This window comes from Lissotriton vulgaris, chromosome 6 (genome assembly GCF_964263255.1).
Source record: "Lissotriton vulgaris chromosome 6, aLisVul1.2, whole genome shotgun sequence".
Taxonomy (NCBI): Eukaryota; Metazoa; Chordata; class Amphibia; order Caudata; family Salamandridae; genus Lissotriton; species Lissotriton vulgaris.
The window spans coordinates 1,045,373,646-1,045,401,010 of NC_141694.1; the positions used below are offsets into that span (position 1 = coordinate 1,045,373,646).

At 42.8% G+C, this 27,365-nt stretch overlaps 1 protein-coding gene across 2 annotated transcripts in view; it reads right to left on the reverse strand.

The window, feature by feature from the left end:
- Nucleotides 1–27,365, reverse strand: part of PHF10 (PHD finger protein 10) — a 678,055-nt gene that overhangs the window by 303,928 nt on the left and 346,762 nt on the right. For both annotated transcript variants that reach the window (XM_086927105.1, XM_086927104.1), the window contains exons 6-7: nt 20,448–20,557; nt 19,185–19,347 (exon numbers count right to left, since the gene is read on the reverse strand). In XM_086927105.1, coding sequence (XP_086783231.1) covers nt 19,185–19,347; nt 20,448–20,557 — 273 coding nt within the window. The remainder of the gene's footprint in view (nt 1–19,184; nt 19,348–20,447; nt 20,558–27,365) is intronic.

Below are 27,365 nucleotides of genomic sequence, written 5' to 3' on the forward strand. Positions count from 1 at the left end.
GTGTCTTGATCCCACACGGACGATGTTAGAACTGCATCTGAGAGTGGAGATGAAGGTACTCCCTTCAACCAGGTGCAACCAACATTAGGTCCAAACAGTGGAACGGAGTCTTGATCCCACAATGGAAGATGTCCGATATTACTTGCTGCTTGATTTTCATAGAACTCCCTCCATTGAGGTTCAGCAGACTCTGTGCTTGCATAGCTAACTGCTGCACACGATTATTGTGCTTCGTTGACACCAGTCGGTGGAGTACACCACGGTACAGCAGGTTCGAACAGTGAAATGGGGCTTGATTCTATGGTTGAGGATGTCATAAGTTAAAGTCTCTGTTGATTTCTGTGAACCCCCTCCGATCAGGTGCAACCAACTCTGTGCTTTTGAATCCAACGGTACGTGGCTGTGAGGCATTAATGACCACTACCTCTGGCCTACACTGCGGTTAGCAGGGTTCACAATTTAGATCAGGTGGTGATTGTTTAACTACAGAATCCAGTAGTCAAGTAAGTACAATGTCTATTGAAATATACACAATATTGTTTTAGTATACTTGCTTGAAGAACTTTATTTTAGATGAGTTATAGGTTTAGTAAAGTGACCAAATTCATCTTGCAAGTCAAAAGTAACAGTGAATAGTGTAGACTGTGGACAGATGAAATCGCAATTCGAATTGTTTTGATTTATTTATTGCAGAGTTTTCTGTAATTTAGGTTGTTGTATTTTGTGAAGAGGCAGTGAGAAAAAGTATTCATGGTTGTGTGTGTGAGTACTGCCTTTAATTAACACTGCAGACAGCAGTGTTCACTATTCATATCGAGTCGCTATTGTAGATGATGCAGTTCTGTAGGAAAAGACATTGCTCTAGTGCGCTCTATCTGCACCACTCATATGCATCATTGCAGGCTCCGCACACGGTCTTTGTGGTTTCACGGATTGAAAACTGTGGAGCTCAAGTCAATGCCACGTATACGCATCATTGCAGGCTCCGCACACGCTTTTTTTTTGCTTCGCGTATGACAAACTGGGCAGCTCAAGTCAATGCCACGTGGCTGTGGGCCCTTGCTGAACGCTCTCTCTGGCCTACACTGCAGACAGCAGTGTTGACATTTGAGATTGAGTGGGTATTGTAGATGATGCAGTCCTGTAGGAAAAGACATTGCTCCAGGGCGCTCTGTCTGCACCACTCATACGCATCATTGCAGGATCCGCACATGCTTTTTTGTTGCTTTGCGTATTGCAAACTGTGGAGCTCAAGTCAATGCCACGTGGCTGTGGGTCTTTGCTGACCGCTCTGTCTGGCCAACACTGCAGACAGTAGTGTTCACAATTCAGATCGAGTCGCTATTGCAGATGATGCAGGGTTGATGGGAACAGATATTGCTCCTAGTACGACCCGCCAGCAGCACGCGTCATCGCTGGCTGTGCACATGCGGAATGCTTTTGATGTTGCTATGTGAGTACACTAGAACTGATGGAGCGTTTATGATATAATCTTTTTGGGTATTATTTCAGATCTATTGATTGTGTCTCAGTATAGCACAAGTTGTGTTTTTTTACGATATAATTTTTTCTGTATTATTTCACATCTACTGTCCCTACCTTACTGCAACACACAAATTATTGATTCTTTTAACACTGAATCTCTGTGTGTGATCCAATGATTACTGTTGTAGTTGATGCTAGCAGCAACCATTCCCTGAGGGCTGCTTTACACTCACCCCACACGCATCCAGCACAGACGTCACTGGATATGTGACCCTGGTAATAAAAAAGTGTTGAACGCACGTGCCCGTACCCACTTCCACTATCTATCTGTGTCATTGTGTTTATTATCTATGCATGATACTGCCCCTGGGCTGTACCACATTACATTGTGCTGTGGACAGCGTATGAAACCATGTTACCTCTGGTAGTGGAGAAAACTTTGGTTCTGTAACTTTCAGTGTATGGCTATCACAGGTTGAAGACTACTTTACAAAGTAGGAATATTGATGAAGAGGATGGTTGCATGTTGTGTGTAGTGTAAGATATATGTACATAGCAAAAAGTTTAGGAAAAAGCTCTCTAAGCAGAAGAATTGTGTCTCATCAAATGCAGTACAGAGATTGACTAAAATGGGTGGCATTTTCCAACTGTTACAATGGGAAATGTTATGAACTAATGAAATGCTTTTTTTTATGGTCACATGGCAATCGCGCAGCCAGTGTGCAAGGAGACCGCACCCGACGTGATTTTGAGAAAATATATTTACTATAATATAGGTTTATTACAGTTAGAAATATATAAAAGTTTAAAATATTTTTGATTATCGCTTGCTCTCATATGCACTTTAAAGTTATTTAGTTATCTAGTTTTGAGACAAAAAAATTAATTGGGGAATGGCGTACGCAGCGCGACACCGTACTTCTAGGACGTAACACAGGGCGTGGCAGCGTGCACTCGTCGCATAAGCAACGTGCAGCGGGCGCGACCCCATACGTACATGACGCAGCTTGGTAGTGTGTACCTCATATGTATATGTTGTTACGTGGGACGCGGTGCCACAAACCCGTCGGGTACAAAAAGCGTATTATTTAAATGTGGTGGCTAGGATTTGCGTGCTGATCGAGCTTGGTAGACTACCGGTACGGACCATAACACAAAAGGAGCCAAGAGTGAACAAAAAGATACAAAAGGGATCGCCCTCCACTCTAATCAATCAATTCACAAAAAAGATCCCTGTACCAAGGACAGATAGTGTAGTCTATTTAATCAACATGAGTATACACTTGTTCTGGACCTATTACTACAATGTGCAAGAAACAACCCCCTTTCTCTTCACAGTGAGGTGTGTTTTCTCTAATGTCTTGCTGTCCATACACAAAGCAATGTTTCTAACTAAAAAACTTAAAATTACAAGGTGGCAATCAACTCAAGGTGTCCAATGATGCCTGCCCTCAATCAGACAGTGCATCGATCCACACTCAAACAGATAAAGAAATGAAAAAATGTGTGGTGGAGAGGAAGGCACCTCACGGGCGAACAACCCTCGGGGAACTTGGCAGATGTTTTTACCAATTCTATACCCCTTTCTCATCATCGGTTGCCATTCCAATCCAGAAAGAAATGAGTGTACAAAACACAGAAAATGTACAACACAAAAGCAAAACTGCGTCTAAAGAGGTGCTAGACAGAAAGCTTATAACAATAGCCAACTGGTGTGACCAACATAAACGAGTGACATAAAATCATCAGACACACTCACTATATATCTTTATTATTCGTATTAGTGTGTGCTGGTGAATTAAAACGGCTGGTAGCTTAATAATGCATACCAATACCTGATACCAACATGTTTCACTGCCCCAATGCTTTTGGCAGATTCATCAGGGTATTAACACTCGGTCACTGCACCGATTGTGGACACCTCTTTTTTTGGACACTGTTGAGTTGAAAAAACATACACCCGTATGAGACCATTAAAAACCTATTTCTGAAACCAATCTGGAAATCTTATTCTCTAGAAAATTAAGGTCGAAATAAAGAACATTTACCCTGATTCAGCCCTGTCTTCTCATACCAGCTGATCAGGCCGCCATCCACTTTGTTTTGTGTCGATTGATACATCAATCTGCAAATAGTAAAACCATCAAACCGTCAACCTGTGCTGAAAGCCTGCATCGGTTAACTGTGAGGGTACTAACTGCAAAGCTTGCTCCTAAGCCGATTGATTCCCACTAAGCCCTCCTGTGGGAAAATCTGTCCCTCATCTAGACAGCGCTCAGAGGCAATGCAAATAAATGTCCCCGTGGAAGTCCTAATTGGCTCCCCTGCGACGGTGGAGCTGCGAGAGACTCACAGCGCCAGCGTCCAAATACTTAAAAAGTAAAAAGTAACCCGTAGTCCCAGTCTCTCTTCCTCCTCGCTAGGTACGTTTATTCAAGCCTTACACCCCTCTCCTCACCGTACGACTTCGTAACCAGGACGTCAAATCATCCCAGGAACGCCGTGTCCTCGCTGCTGAGGTTATTTAACTGGATGTTGATTGCAGCGAGACCGGGGGATGACCGGTCACATGGCTTACCAGGCATGCGCAGAAGCACTTCCTAGTGTGCACTACTGTGGGCGCCATCTTTGAGTGGAGTATTATTGATATATATATCAATGTCGTTACTGGTGTTTACACACACTTTAACCCCAAGGAAATGGCGCTATGATCTAATTTAATTACTGCACGCACACATATAATTAACAATTAGAAATTTCATCATTAAGGGTCTGCAATGATATCAAAGGTCATTGTCGTTATAGGGAAAGAAGGTTTCAAAACGTAGGGATCTTAAAACTGCATTCATATTATGCATATTGCTCCACATTCCGGGGCACTGGTCAGTTGCAGTCCGACCAAATAAATAGTGCTATGATCTCATTTTAATTACTTCGTGCACACCTATAATTAACAAATAGAAATTTGCGATTTAAGGACCGTGGAGCGTTTAGAACTTCATTCATATTGTATATATTGCTCCACATTGCAGGACTGGTTTGAACTGACCTGTGTCCTGCAATGTGGAGCAATATATACAATATGAATGAAGTTCTAAAGGCTCCACGGTCCTTAAATCCTCCTTCCCCCATAACGACAATGACACTAATCTTTGATATCATCGCAAATTTCCTTGGGGTTAAAGTGTGTGTAAACACCAGTAACTACATTGATATATATATCAATAATACTCCACTCAAAGATGGCGCCCACAGTAGTGCACACTAGGAAGTGCTTCTGCGCATGCCCGGTAAGCCATGTGACCGGACATCCCCCGGTCTCGCTGCAATCAACATCCAGTTAAATAACCTCAGCAGCGAGGACACGGCGTTCCTGGGATGATTTGACGTCCTGGTTACGAAGTCGTACGGTGAGGAGAGGGGTGTAAGGCTTGAATAAACGTACCTAGCGAGGAGGAAGAGAGACTGGGACTACGGGTTACTTTTTACTTTTTAAGTATTTGGACGCTGGCGCTGTGAGTCTCTCGCAGCTCCACCATCGCAGGAGAGCCAATTAGGACTTCCACGGGGACATTTATTTGCATTGCCTCTGAGCGCTGTCTAGATGAGGGACAGATTTTCCCACAGGAGGGCTTAGTGGGAATCAATCGGCTTAGGAGCAAGCTTTGCAGTTAGTACCCTCACAGTTAACCGATGCAGGCTTTCAGCACAGGTTGACGGTTTGATGGTTTTACTATTTGCAGATTGATGTATCAATCGACACAAAACAAAGTGGATCAGCTGATCAGCTGGTATGAGAAGACAGGGCTGAATCAGGGTAAATGTTCTTTATTTCGACCTTAATTTTCTAGAGAATAAGATTTCCAGATTGGTTTCAGAAATAGGTTTTTAATGGTCTCATACGGGTGTATGTTTTTTCAACTCAAAAGTGTCCAAAAAAAGAGGTGTCCACAATCGGTGCAGTGGCCGAGTGTTAATACCCTGATGAATCTGCCAAAAGCATTGGGGCAGTGAAACATGTCGGTATCAGGTATTGGTATGCATTATTAAGCTACCAGCCTTTTTAATTCACCAGCACACACTAATACGAATAATAAAGATATATAGTGAGTGTGTCTGATGATTTTATGTCACTCGTTTATGTTGGTCACACCAGTTGGCTATTGTTATAAGCTTTCTGTCTAGCACCTCTTTACACGCAGTTTTGCTTTTGTGTTGTACATTTTCTGTGTTTTGTACACTCATTTCTTTCTGGATTGGAATGGCAACCGATGATGAGAAAGGGGCATAGAATTGGTAAAAACATCTGCCAAGTTCCCCGAGGGTTGTTCGCCCGTGAGGTGCCTTCCTCTCCACCACACATTTTTTCATTTCTTTATCTGTTTGAGTGTGGATCGATGCACTGTCTGATTGAGGGCAGGCATCATTGGACACCTTGAGTTGATTGCCACCTTGTAATTTTAAGTTTTTTAGTTACAAACATTGCTTTGTGTATGGACAGCAAGACATTAGAGAAAACACACCTCACTGTGAAGAGAAAGGGGGTTGTTTCTGGCACATTGTAGTAATAGGTCCAGAACAAGTGTATACTCATGTTGATTAAATAGACTACACTATCTGTCCTTGGTACAGGGATCTTTTTTGTGAATAGACTACCGGTACGGGACTGTAGTTTTCTTAAAAAAAAAAAAATCAATAAAAAGATACATTTTTTGGGGGGAAGATAAAAAACATTACATAATTTTTTAAGTTATAAAAAGGGTAATAGAGTTGCAAAATATAAAAAAACGATTAAAAAATAAAGGTTTTATAAATATTAAAATATGAAATAACATTTGTAAAACCTTTGAAATTCACTGAAAAAAACATAGGTTTTATAGACGTTATAGTTAGGAATTAGCATTTAAAAAACCTTAGAAATTCACTGAAAAAAACATAGGTTTCAGAAACGTTATAGTTAGTTGGCCATTTGACTCACATAAAACCATAGAAATTCGCCAGCTATAGTTAGTTGAGCTAACTTTAACTTGCGCACCCGCAATGCACTGCTGATGACGTAACATATTACATCACTCATGACATGGTCAGTGACATCACTGATGACATCTCAAATGACATCACTGATGGCATCACTGATGGCATCACTGATGACATCATCCACGTGATAATCTGATGCACATACTGATGCTCTAATATAAACTTTGATACACCCACTCTAAAATACAGACTATTATTTTTGAAACCATACACACAACAATGCCAGATACTACATACCCTCGACTATTTCCTAGGTCTATACACACATCCAGTGACTTATGCATACTAATACCAGGCATGAGTCCAGTTCCCTGTGTACCTAGTGAGTCGACTGCCTCTAGGTAACTGCAAAGTTAGAGTTTAGTGGTGCTCTTAGGTCCAATGCTATCAAGCCGTCGACTACACTTTTGGATTTGAGAACAAGGAGTATGGTATTGTGCGGTTCATACCGTGTTCCGCTTTTATAATGTCAGAGCGTATCACTGATAGGCACTCATGCTTGGATCTGATATAATGAATGACCTTATTTTTTTAATGACTCTTCATCCTCCCAGTAGGAGGAGTGAGTCAATTTAGGGACATTTGTCATGAATAGCGTCTGATCTGCCTGGGTGTTTTTATCATTGACTATTTTACTGTTTCGATTCTGTCTAGGAGCTCGATTTCTATTGCCTGAACAGTACCTTGATTGCTCACTTTGTGTGTCCTGTTCACTTCCGGTTATTGTAGGCCGTGCACAATAATTTAGCTGCCCTTCCATATAGTGATTGTATTGGGGTTTATTGTTATAGGAACGGTAATGGCCAACATCACCCTTGTTCTTCCATACATCCCTGCTCTCCAACCTTGCTCCCATGGAACCAGACGTACTTCTCTCATAGCCTTTTCCCTCCTCATAGGCAGGTTCTTGAGTGTCCATAATATTACTGCGTACTAGTGTTGGGCGGCTAGAGAGTCGGGTCAGGGCATTAGAAGTAGTGGGAGATTTGGGCTTCACATGCAGGTTCCTACTTGGGCCCTGCGCCTCCTCTATGTTAGCCGGACTCTCGGGGTCCCTTGTAGAGTGAGTTTGGGTCTGCTGGTTGTTACAATTTGGAAGTATTATTGGAATCAAGTTATAAGTAGGAGATAGATCACTCACAGAGGCTGTTGTTGGGAGTGAGGCTAATGGTGAGTATCTATTAGTACATAGTATTGTTGATAGAGCCCCCCTATCTCCGACGAGACCAGTTTGATCTTCTGAGGATTTTAGGTCCATAGGGTTGGATGAGTGCGATCTTCCTATATGTTATTCTATTATAGATAGGACTGTTATTACAGGCGGGGGCTACTGGTTAGTGGGGTGGAATCTCAATAGTTACAAGTGTTTCACCTGGTTTTGAAGTTGTTTTATTCTGGGGATTTTACTCTTGTTCTACATAAAAAGCAGTGTTACATTCTGTATATACTTATGGTCATTATATGTTATGTCCCTTTAAATGCATTGCATCTTTCAGTGTTCTCACCACTATTCTTAGAACCTGTACTGCTGCTAGGCACCAGGTCAGTTGCCACTGTTCCTGCCTGCCAGCCAGATGCTGAGTTGCTGTGCTGCATTACCAGAAATAAATACTTCAAGAAAATACCTGCTTTTGCCTGATTTCTAACAAAATTTGGCGACGAGGGTCAACAAGGAAACATATTCTACTCCATCAACTTAAGAAGCAGCACAGGTGTGGAGTAAAATCATTTTTGTACTTTCAAGCAACTTGGAACCCAGAAGAACTACTTTAGAAGACGTTTTCTTCTACTTCACTGAAAATCCGGTAATTCCTTTCTTTTGTATCCTGAAGAAATACATTTTCATATGTATTTGTACTTTTAAGACTTGTGTTTTCATTTGAAACGTCAGCATACTGAAGCACGAGCTTGTTTACCTGATCTTGGCGTGCTTGCCGCAGAGCGAGCCTCTCTGTCATCGTGGGACTCGAGGACAACTTAAAGCAAAACAAGACGCTCTCCTTCGCGTCATCTCCTCGACCCGCGTGAGTAATCATAACTGCTACAAGGCGCATGCGCGCATTCACGAGAGGAACACTGCTCTTTAAGACGTCGTGACGCAAGGAAAACGGAACGTCCCACGTCACTTCTGAAACAACGTGCCGCCATTTTGTATTTCCGTTACCACGGCAACGAGTTTCCGAGTCGATCAGTGCTAACTTTTGTTTTGTTTTCGACTCGATCTCCGCATTTTCGAGTCTTTTGCTTCACCGATGCATTCTCTGGATTGACTTCAAGTAAGTGGTGAAGTGGTGGCGTTTACGCTATTTTTAGGATTTGCTTCGTGAATCTTACTTTCTGGATGGATTCAAAGTAACTTGTGACGCTTACGATCCATGTTATTTTCAGCTTACATTTAACTACAATACTAAATTCCTATGAGTCTGCATTTAATATTTTCTTTATTGTTTTGCTTATCTGTTGCCATTCATTTATTCAACGCTGAACTTCTTTAGTATTAGTGGATTTCATATATATATTAAGCCACACATTCTGTAAGTCATGGCCATGCAATTCGATCCACCGGACAAATTTTTACAAAATAAAGGGGATCCTCCTTTGCCTTGGACACGTTGGAAGGAGGAGTTCATTAATTATATGAAGGCAATCGACGGGGAACGCATGGGAGCTGAAAGGAAGAAGAGCATCCTATTACACTGTTTGGGATCAGAGGGACAAATGGTATTTAGGGCTCTCCCACAAATTCCACCTGCTGAAGGTGAGGGTGAAGGTACTAATGTGTACAAGGAAGCCTTATTGAGACTAGAGAAAAGGTTTAAACCTGTTACAAATATAGCCTTAAATAGATATAAGTTCTATACCAGAGCACAACATGATTCTGAATCGTTTGATGATTTTATTACTGCTCTCAGGTCTTTATCCATTCATTGCAATTTTGGCACGATCTGTGATGAGATGTTACGTGATCAAATTATCGTTCACGTCAAAAACAAGAAAACACAAGAAAGACTTTGGGAGTTAGGAGATCCTAAATTGTCCGAAGCCATTGCCATTGCTAAATCGTTAGAACAGTCTGAGAAGTGGATGAGTACAGTTAAAAAACATACTGAACATAAAACTGAGTGTGTAGATGAAGTTTGTGCACTCAAACGCACAGAGCCTCATTCAAGTGCAGGGTCTCATCCCAGTTTCAATTTTAATTCCAGCAGGACAAATTTTCATGGTACTGTAAGAAAGTTTGACAAAACATATGTATGCTTTAGATGTGGTAGTAAAACTCATCTAGCCTCATATGGTGGTTGCCCTGCTATTAACAGAGAATGTAGGAAATGTGGTAGGATGGGACATTTTTCCAACATGTGTAAGGACATAAAAAGATCAGTTCCGAACACACAGGTAAAGATGGCATCTGTGCTGGAAGAATCTTCAAAGGCATGTAAGTGTGAATGTGCGGGTTACCATTGTGATGATAATAAGGGTTTTGTGGTATTTTTGAAAGAGGCTATGTCGAATGTTAATGATCCTACTGACTTTTTTTGGTATAAAAAAACCTTTATGTGAAGTTGAAGTGTTGAATATCAAACTGGACCTTATGGCTGATTCAGGTTCTCCATGGACAATTATCACCAAGGAATATTTTAATATCAAATTAAGTACGGTTCTCTGTCTTGAGAACATTTTACCACCTGATATTTGTGCTTTAAGTTTCAATGAAAGCAAAATTGATATGTTAGGTTTGTTTGTTGTAGATCTCACGTTCAAAGGAAGATGTGTAAGTGTCAAGTTGTATATAGCTCTCAAAGGTATTAATGTACTGGGTTGGAGAGACCAATGGAAGTTTGGGATTACTCTCAATCCTCGTGCAGTGGATCCAGTGATGTTGGATGTGAATGCAGAAGTATGTAACATTGCTTTGGTTGAAAAGGACAAATTAACCAATTTAACTACGTTAATCAAAACAGAGTTTAAAGATGTGTTTTCAGATAAATTGGGCATGGTTAAAGATTATTCCCACAGAATCAAACTTAAACAGGATGTGATTCCTCTCAAACAAAAATTGAGAGGCGTTCCCATTAATGTTAGAGAGGAGCTGAAGAAAATGCTTAATGATTTAGTTGCAGAGAAAATTATTGAACCTATAGAGTCTGCAGAATGGGTTTCGCCCATCGTTTTAGTTAGGAAACCGGATAAAAGTCTGAGAATGTGTGTGGACCTTCGAGCTTTGAATGCTAATATTATAGTAGACTGTCATCCATTGCCCAATATAAATGAAGTGGTATCAATGCTAGAAGGGGCGAAAGTTTTCTCCACTTTGGATTTAAGATCAGCCTATCACCAGGTTCCATTAACTGATGACTCAAAATGTTTAACAGCATTTATTACTCCTCAAGGTTTATTCCAGTACACCAGAATGCCGTTCGGCTTAGCTTCGGCGGCTTCAGTATTTCAGAGGGTGATGTTTAATTTGTTCAGGGATTTTGATAACTTTGTAAAGTGTTTTCAGGACGACATTTTAATTTTTTCAACCACACATGATGAGCATTTACAACATCTACGTAGTGTGTGTCGGAAGTTGGAGGAGAATGGTCTTACATTAAAGGCTAGCAAGTGTAAAATGTTCCAACATTCTGTGGAATATCTGGGACATACATTATCCGGGGATGGGGTAGTTCCGAAAAAATCGAATGTTGATGGTATTACTAATGCACCTCCTCCTGAGAATAAGGAACAATTACTTTCATTTGCAGGAATGTGCGAGTATTACAGCAAATTTGTATATAACTTTGCATCTAAGATGGAACCTCTAAGACGACTTCTCAGAAATAATGCTGTTTTTGCTTGGGGACAAGAACAACAAACAGCTTTTGAGCTTATCAAGTCTGACATCTTACAAGCCCCTACTCTTAGACCTTTTTGTATAAACAAAATGTGCATAATCACTGTGGATGCCAGTATGTATGGGTTAGGAGCTGTGTTATCTCAAATTGCTGGGAAGGAGGAGTGGAATGTTTGCTTTGCTTCACGTACACTCAATGAAACGGAACGGCGTTATGCTGTAATTGAAAGAGAGTTGTTGGCTTGTGTTTGGGCCATAGAACATTTTCGCAATTATATTTGGGGCAGTAAGTTCCTGTTGAGGACTGACCATAAGCCGCTTGTTAATATTCTGTCCACCGGGGGTGGATGGAGTTCTACTGCTCGCATAGCCAGACTGACTTCAAGATTGCAGGAATACTGTTTTACTCCAGAGTTCGTTCCTGGTAAGAAGAATGTCATTGCGGACTTTATGTCTCGCATGCCTTGCAAGAGTAGCTGTGTAGGGAAAGTTGAGGATGCTGACATTGTCATGGTTTTGGAAGATGTTTTGTCAGGTTCTTTCAATGACATTTCTGAACAGTCTTGGAAACTTGCTTATGAACAGGATGCTACCTTACAGAGTATAAAGAAGTTTATTTTGGAAGGTTGGCCTGACAAAAGGAATTTGTCAGATAGTGTTTTACCTATGTTTTCTGTCATGGATGAGCTTGAATTGGAAAATGATTTGATCTTCAAGTCTGGCAAATGTGTTCCTCCTGTGGGTTTACAGAAGGTAATTTTGGATGTGGCACATAATATGCATCCAGGAATGTCAGCTATGAAGCGTCTCATAAGGAATTACTTTTGGTGGCCTGGTATCGATAGAATGGCAGATCGCAGGGTAAGAGAATGTGAGGTTTGCATGGGAAGTGAAAAAATGTTAAAAGTTAATGTTCCTCACTTGAAGTGTTCCACCTGGCCAAGTGAACCTTGGAAGAAAATTTCTTTCGATATTTCTGGTCCATTTATGTGTCTTCCAGTTGATTCCCGTTATGCTTTAGTTCTGGTGGACTACCACTCTAAATGGCCTGAGGTCAGGTTTGTGTCTTCTGTCTCCACCAATGTTGTGATAGATTTCTTCAAGGAGATATTTTCCAGGGAAGGCACTCCGTCAGTGCTTGTTACTGATAACGGTGTGCAACTTACTTCTGTAGAGATGGAAAATTTTCTTAAACAACTCAACATTAAACATTCTTTGGTTTCTGTTTATGAACCACATGAAAATGGTTTTGTTGAACGTTTTAACAGAGTGTTGAAAGGTTTTGTATCTGATGTCATTAAAGTTGGGTCCAGTTGGAAGAATTTGCTAAGAGAAAAATTATGGTTATATAGAATAACTCCCCATTCTACAACTGAAGTCAGTCCTTTCCGTTTGTTAAAAGGGCGAGACCCAGCTTCCTCAATTTGTCCATGGTGGTTAAAAGACAAATGTTCAAATGTTTCTTTTTCAGATAATTTGTTAAAAGATGTTGCACAAAAAGTTGAATGTAAACAGCGTAAGGTTAAAGAATGGTATGACAACAGATGGAAGACCAAAGAACCCAATTTTGCCATTGGTGATTGGGTCAGGATTAAAAAACCTGGTTTCATCACAAAGTGTTCAAACAAGTTTGGTAAGCCTATGAAGATTGTCAAGGTCTTTACCAACAGTGTTATCACTCAGGATGGTAAATTGTGGAACATAAAACGTGTTGCCAAATGTCCCTCATACACAAATAATTCTGAGCCTTCTGTACAATTGCATCCCAATGATGACATCTCTTCAAGAGTTAAAATTTCATCTCGCTCTAGATGTCCTCCTTCTAGATTTGCTGATTATGTTACTTAGGTTTTTATCTTATTGTATCTTCATCTTATGGAAGGGAGATGTGTTACATTCTGTATATACTTATGGTCATTATATGTTATGTCCCTTTAAATGCATTGCATCTTTCAGTGTTCTCACCACTATTCTTAGAACCTGTACTGCTGCTAGGCACCAGGTCAGTTGCCACTGTTCCTGCCTGCCAGCCAGATGCTGAGTTGCTGTGCTGCATTACCAGAAATAAATACTTCAAGAAAATACCTGCTTTTGCCTGATTTCTAACAAGCAGTGATCTTAGATTTGTGTGTGCTAACTGATTTGTGTTTGTTACTCAATAATGATTCTACCTTTTCTAGCAAGTCATCAATCTCTTCCAGCGTGCAGTTCTCTGCTGTGCTTTTCGTTATTTTAGGTTTTTTCCTTGTCTGAGCCCTCCATGGCTTTCCGCTTGCCCATATTAAAGTTTGTTTATAATGAGGAATCCTTCGCTATAAACCTTCCCCTTGTTGAATATTTGGTGCTGATATTTCCTCTTCATGGATAACATATAAAGTGTAGAATGAAATAAGTTAAAGAAGAGAAGAGCGATCTCAAGACAGGGAAGGGAAAATACTTTTTACCACCAGCTCACAATAACCTTTGAAAACAACCTCTGGACCACCCCACTTATTACAGAAGATGATTCAAATAAATAAAGATACAATGTGATCACACTTCAACAATTACAATTATAGTTAGGGTTAAAGGCTGTCTGATTCCAAGGCTGGGGATCACTGTTGTGGCAGCTTGAAACCACGATGCGGGTTCCCACTGGAAGATGACGGGGACCTTTGTGAGTGTCACAGTACTTCAACACTGACCAGTTGCTGTCCAAACAACAGAGGGTGAGATACAGGCGGTAACAAAGCTTGTCTTACCAGAAAAATAGTTCTGTGAGGTTGGGCCTAAGAGAGGTGGCCCTGCCCTGCCTATTTCCGTCGCTGACAGATGCAGGACGGGTCCGCCCTTGGGCCGCATGCATCCTGCACAGCGGAGGTTGAGGCAGCACTTTATGCATGATGTTAGCGCCGCCCCCTGGTCGGTGGCAGCGGGGAAGAGTGAAGTTGCACCCTGGGACTCGTAGTCCTCACCAGGGTCTTGGGGCATGGAAAAAGCAAAGCTACACTGTTCATCACGAACCAGGGTGGTAACCACATCACACAACCTAGTGACATGTGCCTTCGCCAATATCTTGGCATCTACCTCCAGCATGGAAGGGGTCGATAAGAACTGGGATCTGAAGAGTCCCTACCAGGTTTGGGGAGAATTACTATTTGTGCCTCTCGCATGGTCTGCGGTAAGATCCCACGTTTTCGCACCTCAAAGAAGGTTTCCTAGAGACAGGGAAGTAGTAACTCCGAGAATGTTTGGCAGTGTTCCACCGGTAGCCCATCCGGCCCGGTGCCCTACCCTGTGCCATCTCCCAGACTGTCCTCTTCAGCTCCTCCACCGAGAGGTCTCCCTAGCATAAACGGAAGCAAGATAGTCCTGTATAAGGAGATTGATTGCTGTCTGGGACCCCGCAAAGATTCCATCACGTCACCTCAGAGAAAGCATCACTGGGGGCGGGCGTTCTCTTTTTGGTAACCACACAAGTAGAAGCCTGGATTTTTTCGCCCACATGATGAAGCAACTGGCGATATTTACGCAGGACTAACCAGTCTAGCCAGTCCCAGGTCTCCTCCACTGCACTCCCATTAGTGATTCTCACCAGATGAACAAGCAACTTACCTTGGGTAATGCCTTATCTGGTAGAGACTATCTAGCCACAGATTCCTTACCAATCCACCCATCCTCACCGCTCTGCGAACGGATTTCCAGGGACAATCATCTTGTCTTTCAGGGCCCTAGTTTTCCACACTCGTGATTAATGTTCTTCCTGGCTCTGTGCTCCTGAGGTGAAAAGTCACGAAAAGAAATGGAAGTCCGCGTGCTGGGGTGGCGCCTTTATTAGGCACGAGCACGTCACTTCTGTCGTAAATGACACAGACAAGACCTACCGACGTGCAGGGGTACTACTCTCAAAATCTTTTCAGATCCAGTCTGACTCCTGGGGTTAATAATAAGGTAAGGAATCTACAACTGCAAGTCTCTAGCAGATATAGGCAATATAGATAATAATAAATTGTCAGGAAAACAACAGGTCCAATGTAATCTGGCTGACTAAGTTTAGAAATAGGTCAAAGCAACAGTTTCTTCATAGAGCTGAGCAGGGCTCAGGGAGACCCTTTCACATGGCATGCAGTTAGAAATCTGAGGTGTGGGGACCCTTGAGGGGGAAGGTTGATTCAAGAGCTGCTCTCCGACTGGCTGAAGTTTGGTTCTTTCTAAAATGACATGAAAATGACATGAATTGGCTAACAAAGTCACTCATCTGGGCTTTACTGTGTAATGCTTAGCTTCTTACTACTTGTTCTAATTACTGTGGAGTGGTGTAGCTCACTGGTTAGAGGCGGCAGACCCGGAAGCTGAGGACGGCCCAGGACCAGGGTTCAATTCCCGACGCGGCAGGGTCGTGGACAAGGGTCAGCGGACTTGATCATTCTCGCCTCGGTGCCTACTCTAACCAGGGATCACACTCGGCAACTCTGGGCATTAGCTTGCCTTATCTCCACAACGGCCCCCCCACATACGCCGGGGATGCCTGGTTTCACCTTGGAGATACCCAGCAGGGACCATCTCACAGGGAAAGCCAGGATGGGTCCCCCAGCGGTCCACAGCGCTGAGATACCCCATGGCGGGGTGATACATGCGCTTTACAAGACACCATTACATTACATTACCCCTACCTTGAGGCCCGGGAAGATTCAAGCATGTATATCAATGAAAAACTCAATACTGGAGAAAATTAGTCTACCAACTGCTTTGAAAACTCGTAGGTGCCTATTGAATATGGAAAAATCTTCCACAGTTTACCTAATGGTAGGTGGTGTCATTTGCCTCCATCGCAACTCAGTATTGCCCCAGACATAACCCCCACTAAAATATTGCTTTTGGTCTCAACAGAAGGTAAAGGAAGCTCAAGGACGTCAGAAGCTTTCCTCAACTAAGCATGAAAGGATGCCACATCGGAGATAACTGGTCCTGAACGACAGTCCATTACCAACTCAGGGGCGTTAGCTAATCCACTAAACTGCTCCAAAACCAAAAAATCTGCTCTATCATATGATGAGGGGAGAAATAGATGGGCTGCCTCACTATCGCCCAGAGCATGCTGAAATGGAATCAGCATCTGAACGTAGGGCCAGATTTAGATCTCGGCGGACAGGTTACTCAGTCACAACAGTGACAGATATCCTGTCCGCCAAAATATAAATCCCATTATATCCTATGAGATTTATATTTCGACGGATGGGATATCCGTCACTGGTGTGACGGAGTGACCCATCCGTTGAGACCTAACTCCAGGCCCATGTCAGAATATGAGCCAAATATATCATGCATGGTCTACTAGTAATGCTGGAGGAAAGTATCCACTTGCTCTTCACTGTACATTTCTTCTTCAATAAGTTGCTGAGCTTCCCTCCAAAACCTCTGCAATATAGCCTTTGACTAGGCACAGATTGTTCCACAGGAGATAAAGACTCTGGCCCCGTAGCACCAGAGCCGGTGCAGTTAAAGCTGCTGTCGGCAAAAGCATTGGACGCAGGTCAATCAGCAAATGCATCAGCACTGGGAAACTTCCAGATGGCACCAGAGGTGTGCAAAGCGGAGACAAGGGAACAAACAGCACAGAGGGAGGACCCATTGACAGGAATCCAAACAGAGCTCATGTAGGTCACATAGGGCCCTAAGGTGCTCCAGGAAGGCTGGATCATGACTAAACAGCTTCGCCATGGCATACATGAACAAGGCTGGATCGTATCCCATTGCGTAAAGTCAGGCAAGGCCTGAGGTGGCACCAGTTTCTCTGTGTTGACCCTTACTGAGCCTTCAACATCTCCACTTTCATCCTCCCTTCTGTGCCCTTCACTATCTCTCCGCTTTCCCTTGCCTGTCCTCAGTACTAGCCTCTCTTTTACCTGCTTCTGTCTCTCTTCTCCATGGCCATCTACACTTCCTATGTTGTTCTTCCTCCTTCTACCTTTCCCTCTAATCTCACACCTGTTTACTCTGTAATTTTCAAGTTGTACTGTAAGGTGTTTGTCGCAGTTTGCCCACTATGTGAAGCGCATCTATTCCTCTTAGTGTGCATGCACTACATAAAAATGCTAAATAAATTATTCTTAAAGGACTGACTCTTGTTGAAGTCCTCAGTGTCAAATGCATGCTGAAGGGTAGTTCACTTTTGAAATTCTCATCTCATTTATCCACAATGGAAACAGACACTATAGTATGTAACCTTTACACTGTGGTGTTTACCCTACATCACATTTACCCCGCCGTCTTTGCCAAGCAGGTAAGTGATGGTAATGAGTTTCTGACTTTACCTCATATCCATTACCACACAGTACTTTACTCCGCAGGGTGGTATTTTGTTTTATTCTTTTTATCGCTAATGCAATTGCATTTGTATTTATATAGCGCATACTACGCCCAGGCGATGCATTGAAGCACTTTACACCAGGCAGGACGCTGCTCTAGAACCCAAGGTTAGTGAGCAGTCCAGTATTATTGTTTAGAAGGGGAGGCAGTGACCTTGGAGTTTGCAGAAATGCAAAAATAGAGATTAGGGCAAACTTGCAAGTGACAGAGAGGACTGTACTCCGAGAAAGGTGTCCTGCAGAGGATGGGAAAGAAGGATAGGAACATTTGAAGAAAAAAAAAAAAAGGTTTTAATTATAGGTCAGTTTTTATGCCAGATTTTAGGGTTATTGAGGATATTGTCTAGATAGAATGCAGAATAAGAATTGAAAACTGTAGAAATAAACATTACTTGTATGTGAAGTTAATGCTATTTTAAGTATTTTTGACAGGCACTAGAATCAGGCAAACAACCTGTCCACTGCTACTCTAGAACACTGCTCCATCCAGGTTAGTTCATCGGCTGTGTTGGATGTGAAAAGTAACAGCTGGATGCATTAACTTACATAGACCACAGATAGATGCTTTAAGAGTCCTCCTTTCCACAGTAGCTGGATTCAACCTAAACAAGTTACATGAAATCATGCACATATCACAAAAGCAGTAGCATGCATACAGCAACCACTTTCACTCTGCGTATAACCTCGCTCATACTGCCTGTTGCCCAATTCACTCCACCGTCACTTAGATGGATTTCTTCCAATGTCAGAGGTGGGAAAACAAAATACTTTCTGTAAGTAATGATTGACGTTCCAACCGCAGATTCTTTCAATGTTATTTTAAAAGATAAAAAGGGGTAAAGTGTCGGTAAAGGGGAGTGTGGATCATTTTAGGGTTAAGCGGTGGGTAGAGGTACATGGAATAAAGAGTGGTAGAGGTAAATGGAGCTAAGGATAATTTTAGGTTAAATGGTGGGAAGAGGAAAATGGAGGCAAGTGAGGTTTTAGGGTTGGGAGAGGAGTAGAGGTAAAGGGAGGTGAGGGTGAATTTAGGGTTAAGGGCTAGTAAAAGGTAAATGGAGGGTGAATTTAGGGTTAAGGGCTAGTAAAAGGTAAATGGAGGAAATGGTGAAATTAGGCTTGACAGGTGGGTAGACGTAACAGGGGAACGTTTGTTAGGGTTCAGGAGCAGGAGGAAGTAAAGGGTGGTAAGGATTATTTTTTTTAAAAAAAAGGGTTTGTGGGGTCACAACACAGGGTATTAGAATTTACAAAACAGGTAAAGACATGCGCTGTCAACGCCTGTATGGTATTACAACGCATTGTAAAGGCCATCACTGTAATGTCTGATATTTGCCACAAGAACCATACCACAAATCATTCTTAATTGACATCCGAGACTTAAAATGAATTCTTAGCTCTTTTGTGACTACAATGCTGTATAACAACTACATGCACTGCATTTATATTTCCAGAACTCAATTGTAGCTAAAGCTTACTGAAGAGGCTTTTATTTTCTTTTTGGCGTCACCGTGACCCTCCTCAGCATCATCTGAATCTCCCTCGCTGTCTAAAGCCAGAAGTTCAGGGTCCAGCGGGTCCAGAGGGGGCTCATATAGGGCTGTGTTGATAGGCAGGTAACGAAGCTCATCTGGAGAATATCTGAAAAATAATGAATGGGTATTCAACACTTCTGGACACAAACAATACCTAGTAGACATTGCTGACTGACACCTTGAAATGACTCAGATGACGTTTAAGTAAGAATCCTCCAGCAGCAGTAGGTAACAAATTAACGATTAATAGCAAAACAAATCTTTAGAAACCTCTCTTTTGGCATCCAGTAATTATTTACCTAGATCAACATACTCTGCGCTGTAGTGTCAACATACTCTGTGAAAAACATGGTATTTTGTCCATTCACTATTATACTGTAAACATACATATAGATGGCCAAGTCATAACTACTACTTGGTTACCCCGCAGAAAACTCAAAAAGATATAGTGAAATCGCCTCACCCACATCTTGTCATGGCATGCTTCATCATTGCAATTATACACACCACGGAAGGTAAACACCACCAGGGCGGACTCAACCATTTCTGGGAGATCTTAGATAAATATGAAATGGATTATAGCAGGGATCCAGAAGGATGATAAAAATATGTTAGGGTATACTCAAGGATTTCCCTTTACAGTTGAGTATGAAGATATGGTTAAAACAAAAAATATTAGATGTTAGATTAGGTATAATGGCTCATCTACACTATAATAGTGGCAACATATTTTGCCCTTTTTTTGAAAGCCCATACTTTCGGAATCCCTGCTATAATCCAGCTCATAAGTATCTAAGAACTCACAGAAATGGTTGAGTCCTCCAGGGTGATATTTACCTACCATGGTGTGGATAATCGCCAATAACGAGGGAATGCCACAACAAGCTGCGCTGCGGTCACACAATTACTTCAAAATCTTTTTGAGTTTTCAGCAGGGTAACCAAGTAGTAGTTTTGACCTAGCCATCTAGGGGTGCGTTAATGCTAGGTTATGGAGAATATGGTCAGGTAGTTCTCCTCTCTGAATTGGTGTATTCATCACTATTATACTGTACACACTTCATACACTGTATCACAGTCCTTCCCAGTTACCAGAACTTTATGAAGTGAAATGTGTTTGAATGGAGAAACGAAAGGGTACATAAAAATCCTACAACACTTAGATATGCATCCCTTTTATTGTGTATAATTTTCTTTAATAAAGTACCGTTTGTAATATTCTTGGAACTGCCCTGGAATTAAAGACACTGGGTAAGGACCAACTTTCGTTCTCTCTGATGGTAAAACTTTGTATTTTCCTTGAGGGACCTGAATAACCTGTACGAAAATAAAAAGAAAATAGGACATTTAAAATCAGTGTGCAATTTCTAAGTAGAACACGCTTACATCTCTTAAGATTTCTACTTTACGAAAAATTTCAATTAGGCATCGAGCAGTTAAGGATGTGCATTATTTTCCAGGGCAACTTTACTTGACTTCCTAACTGCTCTACTGTACTTCTCACACATTGCAAACGGTGCAACACTAACAGATGTCTGCACCATGAAATTGAGTTGCCTGTATACACAAAATTGCAAAATAGTACAGAAACATATATCCGAGATGACACAACTGAAAATAATTGGAAGGACAAAAAACAAGCATTTGCAATGCAATAGGTCTCGCATTTGTTAAAGTTCGAGCTGTTGGCATTGAAATTTTTTAAAAAATTACTTTTCTTTTTTATATGAAGTGGAGTTATAATAATTGCCAATGGTACAGAAAAGCAAAAGAAAAAACATTGTCATTTTCAACGCCAACAGTTCTAACTTTAACAAATGCAAGACCGATTGCTTAGGAAAGGCAATAGGTCTCGCATTTGTTGGAGTTGGAGGTAATGGAATTTTAAATGCCAATGTTTTTTACCTAGACATATTGCAGGGTGCAGTACCATAGGTTGCCAAAAAAGGGCCCAAGAGAACTCTTTTGGCCACATATGGTACTGCATCCTGCATAAGATATGGTAAATACACCCTACCCATAATGCATTGCATGCAAGACAATACCACGGGTACATTCAAATAGCTATGTCCATATATACAATTAGTAGCTTTAAAATGTGAAAAAAAGAATATTATATTAATTTCGGATTAGGTTGTACTCTGTATCAAGCTGATGAAGGGAAATTTATAGAATGTCTCATATAAATGTGCTATGTGCTACTGAGTAAAGTAACCACTGCCGGCCTTGCCTATGACCAAGTGTGTGTTCTGCCTGAAGACCTTTAAGAAAATAGTGCTCTGAGGCTGTAATTAAAATCTAGGGAGTAACAACACTTGTAACAGGGGTGTCCTCATGGGAGGTTACAAGAAGAAACAAGGTGGAACTAAGGAAGGGCTACTAAGCCTATTGACCAAAAAGCCACCATTTACAAAGGACAGGAGCAAATTAAAAAGATGGTCGGAAAGAGGGCGGACCTTTATTCCCATATCCTGAATACAGCATGTCTCGAAGAGACAGCGTAAGCTCTGCCTAGGCGAGACCTAAAAAGGGGGGTGGGGGGCAGAACGCTTGGCAACAATTCGCCATGGGCCATGTACTCACACCCAAGCCACCTGCTGGACTGCTACCAAGAATTAACAAAGGTCGAAAGTTAACCCCAGAATATGGCACTGTGGGTACCCCAAAGACAAACCTACTCAAAGAGACTGACTTCAACATCACATGATCTGTAATGAAAGATACGATCAAGTTATATGTTCTATAAATTGTCAAAGTTATTGAAAAAACGTTGCCCGGCCTGCGAGTGGGTCATTTGCTTCTTACAGTGTAAATAAACTGCGACCATTTGAACTCCAACAAGGAACATCTTACATCTTTTATCAAAAATTGCAGGTTTGGGAGTGGTGGCTGAGTGACCAGAGTGCTTGCTTTGTTTAACGAAAGTAGCTTACTGTTTGTTTATACTTCTGGGCAATGAATGCTGAGTTTGCAAAAGGCGAGATAGAAAGTAAAACAATAAAAAAAAGTGAGCAGGAATTAATTGACTGGTGGAGAGGCAATACTTTGAGCTGGGACAGCTGTTAGTTGGGTGCTTTGTTAATACTGCTTCCTTAAATTATGAATAAATGAGTCACCGTCGCCTGGTTTGTACATATGCCAAATTAAGCAATCGAGTACGCATTCTCTGATAATCGTTCTTTCACAGTTGCATTTATAAATGGAAAAGCGAAACTACAGCTACCAGAATGCAAAGAAACTCAGATCTGCGTGAGCTATTGGCACCTGCGTCAGGAGGGCGCCTCAGTGAGGGCAGGCTTCTCTTGCCTAACCTGATGAGTGGCACCAGCAGCCGGTACCGCCCCAGGTCCTGGTGAATGAATGTGAGCGTCAGCGAGACCATGACCGACAGCACCAGCATGAAGAGCAGAGTCAGCCCGATCCAGAAGGAGTCCTCAGAGCAGCTGTAGACAGCAGCCAGCACGCAGGAAGCAAATTACTCCCCGCAGAAGAGCAAGGGTGGCAATGATTATGCTAAAGGGAGGCCTCACGCTGGAGATGGGCAACTGGCACACTCCATTGCCCACTGTGGGGGGCGGCTTTTCGGATTCCCCAGCGGGGCTAATGTTACGCCGTCCATTCTCTGGCTCCGTGGCCCTCCAGGGGTTCACTCCCTGTGAGGAGAGACTCACCGGTGTTTCCCCATGGGCGGACGTTCCCCGTGGTCAGCCTGATATTCGCGGGACTCGGGAAAACAGGAGGAATCCCGGTCCAGGAAATACCCATCCATGCCGTCTTTCCGTGTCTCTGCAGAGAGCCGACAGCCAAGACCCGGAAGAGGTTGGACTTAACCCCGGAAGTGATTGGGCGGGACAAATGAAAACGAAGGTCCCCGAGGAGGGAGGTGTTCAGTCGTTTGGAGCCGAAAGCCACGAGGAAACGCCAGGAGGAGAAGGGGTACAGAAGAAACTCTGTGAAGCGGCCAGAGCGACGGAACCACAGAGAGGAGACGCTGCGGACGAAGAAGTGGACGAACCTTGGTGTGAGGAGTGGTGGAATCCTCCGGAGGATGCTGGAGAGCGGCCGTAACTCTGGAGAGTTACGGCAGGGCCGGTGAGTGGGGTGTACCACGGGACTTGGCGGGAGGAAACTTGGAAGGGAGGGTTAGGTAAGGGAGGGGTGCGGAAAGGGTGTAAGTCACACCCAAAGTCCGAGAGTGTGCATTTTACACCGCCTGGGTGGGTGGCCTAATAGTTAGCCTATTGTTGACCGTAACTCGCAAACTCCTGACTGAAATTACCGCCTATCTGCTGTACTTGGGCTTAGTAGGAGACATCCCCTTTTTCCAGTTATTATAATTTGATGTTGGTTTTGGTTCCCGTCACACTGGTGATACCCACGGCATTATAATACTGTATTCACTACCCCATTAGCTCAACAGTCACAATTTTCTTATTAAGAGCACGGTAACACTTCAAGGTGTGGTGACGGATTAAAACCCTTAGTCATGCAGGAAACTTGTGTTCTGACGGCCCTTCTTTTCCCTCTTTTATGATCCTCCGGGGAAACCCCTTTGACTCTGAAGACGAGGAGCTAGAAACAACGGCCTCCACCCCACCAGGAAAAGAAGTGACATCAGAAGAAGAATATTGTGACGCACGAACATTTGTTTCCTCTGAAAGTAGCTCTTTTGAAAATAAACCACAACCTGTTCGCACTTACATACAGCCTCCTCGCTTGTATATCAGACCTGCGCTCCCACAAGTGGTGTCAGAAGTGGGATTGAAAGGCACAATGGAGGCTGCACTTGCGAAAATGGCAGAAAACCAAGAACATCTGGGGAAAGTAATGGAGCGCTTCCTGACTGTGGTGGAAGAAGACCGTGGTAAACTTCAACAAGTCCTCTCAGGACAAAAACAAAACCATGGAGCAGCAATGGATAAACTGACAGAGGCAATAGGACAGCAGAGAGGTCCCACCACCCTGCCATCAGTGGTATTACAGAGATATGCGAGTGCAGAAGATCCAGATTTTTTCTTTAACCATTTTGAGAGAATGGCGACAGCAGCATCCTGGCCTGCTGATAAATGGGGACAATATTTATGGCCTCTGTTATCTGGCGATTTACAGGCTGCCTATCAAGCTGCGACAGTTCAAGGGGGGGGGTTACCTATGCAGAGATAAAAATGTGTATTATGGAACGACTGGGGGTTGATGATAAATCATAACGACAGAAACGCCGACAAATGAAAGAAGGACCACAAGAGACTCCCAGGGCGTTGTACTTCAGAGTGAAGGACATGGCGGATCGCTTGTTGAAGCCAGCTACAACCGATTAAGATGGAATAATGGCTAAGATTTATTTGGAACAATATTTAACTTCTTTACATCCCCCTATCCAGAAATGGGTACGCCAACAGGCTAACCTCACCCTTGAGACAGCGGTAGAAATCGCCAGTGCCTATAGTCGAGCCCAAGACCTACAGAGAGGGCGGGACGACTTTTCTAGAAAAACAGGAGGGCCAGTGCCTCATCGTCCTCCCCGCCCACCCCATGTGGTGAAAAAACCAGATCCCCTGGCCATTGTACCAGGAACTCCACTTCTTAGAGCACCAATGGGACCACAGTGTTTCCAATGCGGAGGTTTGGGACACATTGCACGTTTTTGCCCACAGAATGAGAAAGAAGAACCGATGGAGATTGGGTTGGCCCGTAATTATTATTGTTCCCCTTCAGAAAGAAAACAACCACCCTATCATTGCACGGTTTCTGTGAACGGTCAACAAGTAACCGCACTAGCAGACACAGGATGCCTACATAGCGTAGTCCAACCCCAAGGTCTGGGTTCTAATATTGGTCCCATTGACGGAGGTGTCGCTATACGATGTATGCATGGAGACACCAAGCCATATCCTACCACTCAAGTCAAAATTCAACACCCCAGAGATGCAGGAACGACCCTGACCGTCAGTTTGATACCCCGGTTACCCGAACAGGCTATTCTTGGGAATGACTACCCAAAGTTGTCACAGCTCTTACAGGACAAACCTATACAAGAGGAAGAATGGTGGTCCACTACCCCGGTTGCACAAGAGGATGGAAAAGAATGGCCAGTGGCCAAAGCAAGGAAAAGTAGACGACAAAGGAGAGCGGAGAAACATAAGAACCCTTTGGTGCTACCAGTGTTCCAAGATGAAAATCCCTGGGAAACAGACAGAAGTTTCCATGCGGCTCAACAAGAAGATCCAGCGTTGCAAGAAGCATGGAATCAAGCACTAGAGGAGGAGGATTCTCAACATGTAGGTCCTCATTTCTTTAAGAAGAACGGCTTGTTATACAGGAAAGGAAACCCCACACAAAATGCCCAGTTGTTAATCCCTGGTCCTTTTAGAGAGAAGGTGTTGTATTTAGCTCATAGCCACTTACTTGGGGGTCATTTTGGGGCCGATAAGACAGAGAAACAAATCCTAGAACTCTTCTATTGGCCTGGGATTTACCAACAAGTGAAAAGATACTGTCGAGAGTGCCCCGTGTGTCAAAGGAACAGTAGGTACCACCCACCTAGAGCCCCACTATACCCACTCCCTAACATAGGTGTACCTTTTCATAGAATAGGTATGGACATAATAGGACCTTTGCTCCCTTCCCGTAGCGGGTGTAGATACGTTCTTGTCATGGTGGATTATGCCACGCGTTTTCCAGAAGCCATACCCCTACGTAGACCAGATGCATCAAATATTGCTAAGGCTATGATCTCCGTTTTTTCAAGAGTAGGTTTTCCAAAAGAGATTCTAACTGGTCAAGGGACACCTTTTGTGTCCCGATTAATGAAACAGGTGTGTACTCAGGAGTCAAACAAATCCGGACGTCGGCTTATCATCCCCGGACGGATGGATTAGTCGAAAGGTATAATGCCACCATAAAGACTACGTTAAAGAAACTCCTAGCTTTAGAATCCAGAAAATGGGAAGACATGTTACCCCTAGCCCTATTTGCTATTCGATGTAAAGAACAGAAAAGTACCGGGTATTCACCCTTTGAATTATTGTACGGTCATAAACCATGTACATTGCTAGAGATGGCCCAAGAAAAGTGGGAAACAGAACCCCATGACACAAACCCATCACGGAGTATGTATCCAACCTATGCACACATTTGGGACAGATAAGGGCTATTGCCAGAAATAATCTAGAGGAGGCACAGGTGGCCCAAAAGAAACAGTACGATAAAGGAACCAAGGAGAGAACCTTCCAAGTAGGAGAGTTTGTTCTGCTTATGATGGCGTCCTCCGACCACAATTTGTTAGGACAATGACAGGGACCCTATACTGTGATTGAACAGGTTACCCCGGTGACATACCGCATCGAATTAGATCCGGTCAGACATATCTCACAGGTATACCATGTGAACCTATTAAAAAAATGGGAGGGCCCTGTTCCGACCTCTGTGAACATGGCTCATATCCTGTCGACCCCATTTGACCAATGACTAGATCCCGACTTACCTGACACTCTACGAGAGAATCTATCACAGGTCTTCCAACCGTTACAAGATACTTTTTCCACCTCTCCTGGTAGAACATCCTTCATTGAACATGCGATAAAAACTTCCCCAGGGAAGCAAGTGCGTCTAAGACCCTATCGCATTCCAGAAGCATGCAGACAAACCATACGGGAAGTGATCCAGAAAATGCTGCAAATGGACATAATCGAACCCTCTATGAGTGAGTGGAATTCCCCAATAGTACTAGTACCTAAACCAGACGGGTCAGTACAATTTTGTATCAACTTCAGAGAAGTCAATAAGATCTCATCGATACGTATTCCCTTCCTAGGGTAGACGAAATGGTAGAAAGAATAGGACGAGCTAAATACATTAGTACCCTTGATCTATGCAAAGGGTATTGGCAAATACCTCTTCGAAAAGAAGACAGAGAAAAAACAGCATTCTCTACACCTGATGGGCTATATCAGTTTAAAGTGTTACCCTTTGGATTGCATGGAGCACCAGCAACTTTCCAGAGAGCCATGAATGTAATCCTTAGGCCTCATGAGAAATATGCTGGTGCATATATAGATGACAATCATCTATAGTGAGACATGGGAACAGCACCTATGTCATCTTTCCAATGTGATACAGACCCTAG